Here is a 2,715-nt window from a genome sequence, read left to right as displayed (position 1 = left end):
CCCACCACGGGCCAATGTACACCCCAGGCCCCCCCCCCCCCTCTCTGGTTTAAAAAAAAAGAGACTTGGTATTTCCAACACGCCACGTCCCTTCCCTCTGCCCTTCGAAGGAAAGGTGTTCGCCCTTCTGCTCCGAGGCGGTCTTTGCACGCAGCAGCTGGAGGGCAGAGATCCTACCCGTGCAGCTGGCTCTTGACTCAGAAGTCAGCCCCCCCTGCTCTCTGGGCTTCCTCCGAAAGACCACAGGTTCCTCAGGGAGCTCTCTCCCGACCGCATCCCTCTCGAAGCACCTTCCAGGGCGTCCTGGTGGAGCAAACTTCCCTGGACCCGAGAGCCCGCTCCGTTAGATGAGCCACCCAAAGCGGGCGCCACAAGACGTCCCGAACGCGCGTAACGAGGGTGCGACTCCCCACGGAAGTCGAGGGGATTTCCCCGGCGAATCCGCAGAGGATGCGCTGCAAAGGTCCCCCGACTCGCAAAGGTCGCCAGCCCGCTAGCCCGTTTTGCAACCACCACCACCACCACCACCACCCCGCCTCCGGCATCCAAATTCCTTGCAATTGACAGAGTGCTGGAAGCCTCAGTGGAATAACGAAAACCTTTCCAGCAACCGCAGGAGCGATGATTGAAGCCATGATCATCTCCGACTCTCTCTCTCTCCCCCCCCCCGCCGTCATCCCGCCAAAGAGCCCCCCGCCGCGCTGGCGTCCCCTGAATGTTATCTCTCCCGCCCGGGGCGGGGCTCCTGATAAGGCCGATCGCCTCTTCTGAACCTTCTCCCAACGCGCCGGGGAGTCTCCTCTCCTTATCTCTCCCCCCCCCCAATGCATCCAGCAACCTGCCCTTCCCGCGCCTCCTCCTCCCCCCGGGGACCGCCACTTACTTTCCTCTGGAGCTCGCAGCTGGTGGCGGCAGGGTCCCGGCTTTGCTTCGCTCCAGCCAGCAGGAGGAGGAGATAGTTGAGCAGCACGCAAGCCCCGCCGTTGTACACCACCACCATCCTACTGAACTCCACGCCCCGGGCGCAGATGGGGAGGGGGAGCCCCCGCGGGGAAGGAAGCCGGGCGAGCTCCCGCAACTCCGCGACGAAGTCGAGAAAGTTGGCCCAAAAGTTCCCCCCTGTCTTTTTTTTAAATCGGCGGCCCAATCCAGAGTCATCCCCTGGCCAAGCCTTCCAACCGCTGCCCCCTCCCCTTAAAGGGTCCCCGTGCCGGGCGTCCAGGAGGGGGGCTCGCCATGCCGCGGATCGGGGTGTGGGTGTGTGTTGGGGGGGGGTGGCTGTAAGGGCGGGACTCCCCTAAAGCACCGATCTCCCCCTTCCTCCTCCTCCTCTCGCGGCGTCTCGCCTTCCTCTTGCAAAAAGTTGCTCCGGCGGCGGGCGGCGGAGGCGCTCTCTCCGATTCCTGCGCGCAGGCCCTGGCTGGAGGAGGCACGAAGTCACACTCTCGGTGGGATTGGCCGCAGGAGGTGCCTAACCCTAAACTCGCGCCCGCCGCCCCACCTCCTCCGCCCTCGCCTCCTCCTCCGTCCGTCCCCTCCTCTGCCCTGAGCCACGGGGCCCAGCCGGCCTCCTGCGGCGCTCTCTTGCCCTGGCACTCGCAGGGGAAATGTCCCCCGACGCCGGGGTGACCCAGCCGCCAGGCGGACAGAGGCTTCTCCGGACCGCCAGCCAGTTTGGGAGAAAGGGCGGTGGGTTAGAACGCAGTCGTCGTCCCCCCCCCCCAAGGAACCAAAACGGACCATACCTATGCAATGCAGTGAGCCTTGCTATAAAAATAAAACCTGACCACAAATTAATGAGGTACCAGTTCCAATTTCCGAGCCTTAAAGTGGGATTTCCACGCAGATGCCTAGGGAGACATGGTAATGTCCTCATTGAACCCGGTTTCATAGAGAACAGACAACCATCACTAACCCTTGTCAAGCACCTGGCAGGGACAGTCCTGATCCAGGGAGGGGAAGGCACGCAGGTATGCCTTTAGGTATTGATATCCAGGGGTCATTTAGTAGAAAAAGAGGTGCAGGGGCTCATTAGCATAACTCAATAGCATAACTTATTTGCATATGCCACACCCCCTTTTCTTGTTGCTATATATCCCCAAATGTGTGATCTAACAAAGATAAAGTTTTTGCAAAGTTATGGATAACTCAGTGGCTGAATATGATAAGCAAAACCAAAAGAAAGAGAAACTTTTGGTAATGTACTCATTGAAACCCATCAAACAAGTCTTCTCAACACTAGTCTGAGTGGGCTTCAGCATCCCAGCGATGTGAGAGCAGGTGTGGCATAGTGTTGGACTAAGATTCTTGGAGTCTGGAGTTCGAATCACCCCCCCTTCAACCATGGAAGCTTGCCGAATGACCTTGGACCTATTACATATTCTCAGCCTGACCTACTTCACAGGGCTGTTGTGACCAAATGAAGGAGGGGAGAAACGATGCCCTAAGCTGTTTTGAGTCCCAACCAGGGAGAAAAGTGTGATATCAACAGGGGTCATTTCCTGCAGGAGCGGAGCTCTGGCAGTAAAGAACCCAGGGGGCGGGCACATGCAGCAATCCCCACCCCCTGCTCAGTCGGCCAGGAGGAGCAAGAAACATCCAGGTAAGTTGCAGAGGCCCCCTCCCTTCAGGTACAAGCTCTCCCTCCTCTGTGAGGACAGATCTGCATGTCCCCCCCCCCCAATAGCTCCCAACCCAAAACACTCCATTGGAGCC

The 2,715-nt window shown here is 59.0% G+C and overlaps 1 protein-coding gene across 1 annotated transcript in view; it reads right to left on the bottom strand.

Annotated features, from left to right (window-relative positions):
- TRABD2A (TraB domain containing 2A) overlaps positions 1–1,114 on the bottom strand; it is a 95,098-nt gene extending 93,984 nt beyond the window's left edge. Inside the window, exon 1 of the mRNA XM_015423738.1 lies at positions 884–1,114. Within this exon, the coding sequence (XP_015279224.1) occupies positions 884–1,000 (117 nt within the window). The 5' untranslated portion in view covers positions 1,001–1,114. The remainder of the gene's footprint in view (positions 1–883) is intronic.
- Positions 1,115–2,715: the final 1,601 nt, after the last annotated feature.

The sequence above is a fragment of the Gekko japonicus genome, unplaced genomic scaffold (assembly GCF_001447785.1).
Source record: "Gekko japonicus isolate JY-2015 unplaced genomic scaffold, Gekko_japonicus_V1.1 scaffold48, whole genome shotgun sequence".
Taxonomy (NCBI): domain Eukaryota; kingdom Metazoa; phylum Chordata; class Lepidosauria; order Squamata; family Gekkonidae; genus Gekko; species Gekko japonicus.
The sequence above is the reverse complement of the archived record's forward strand: the minus strand, read 5'-3'. Positions and strand labels throughout refer to the sequence as shown.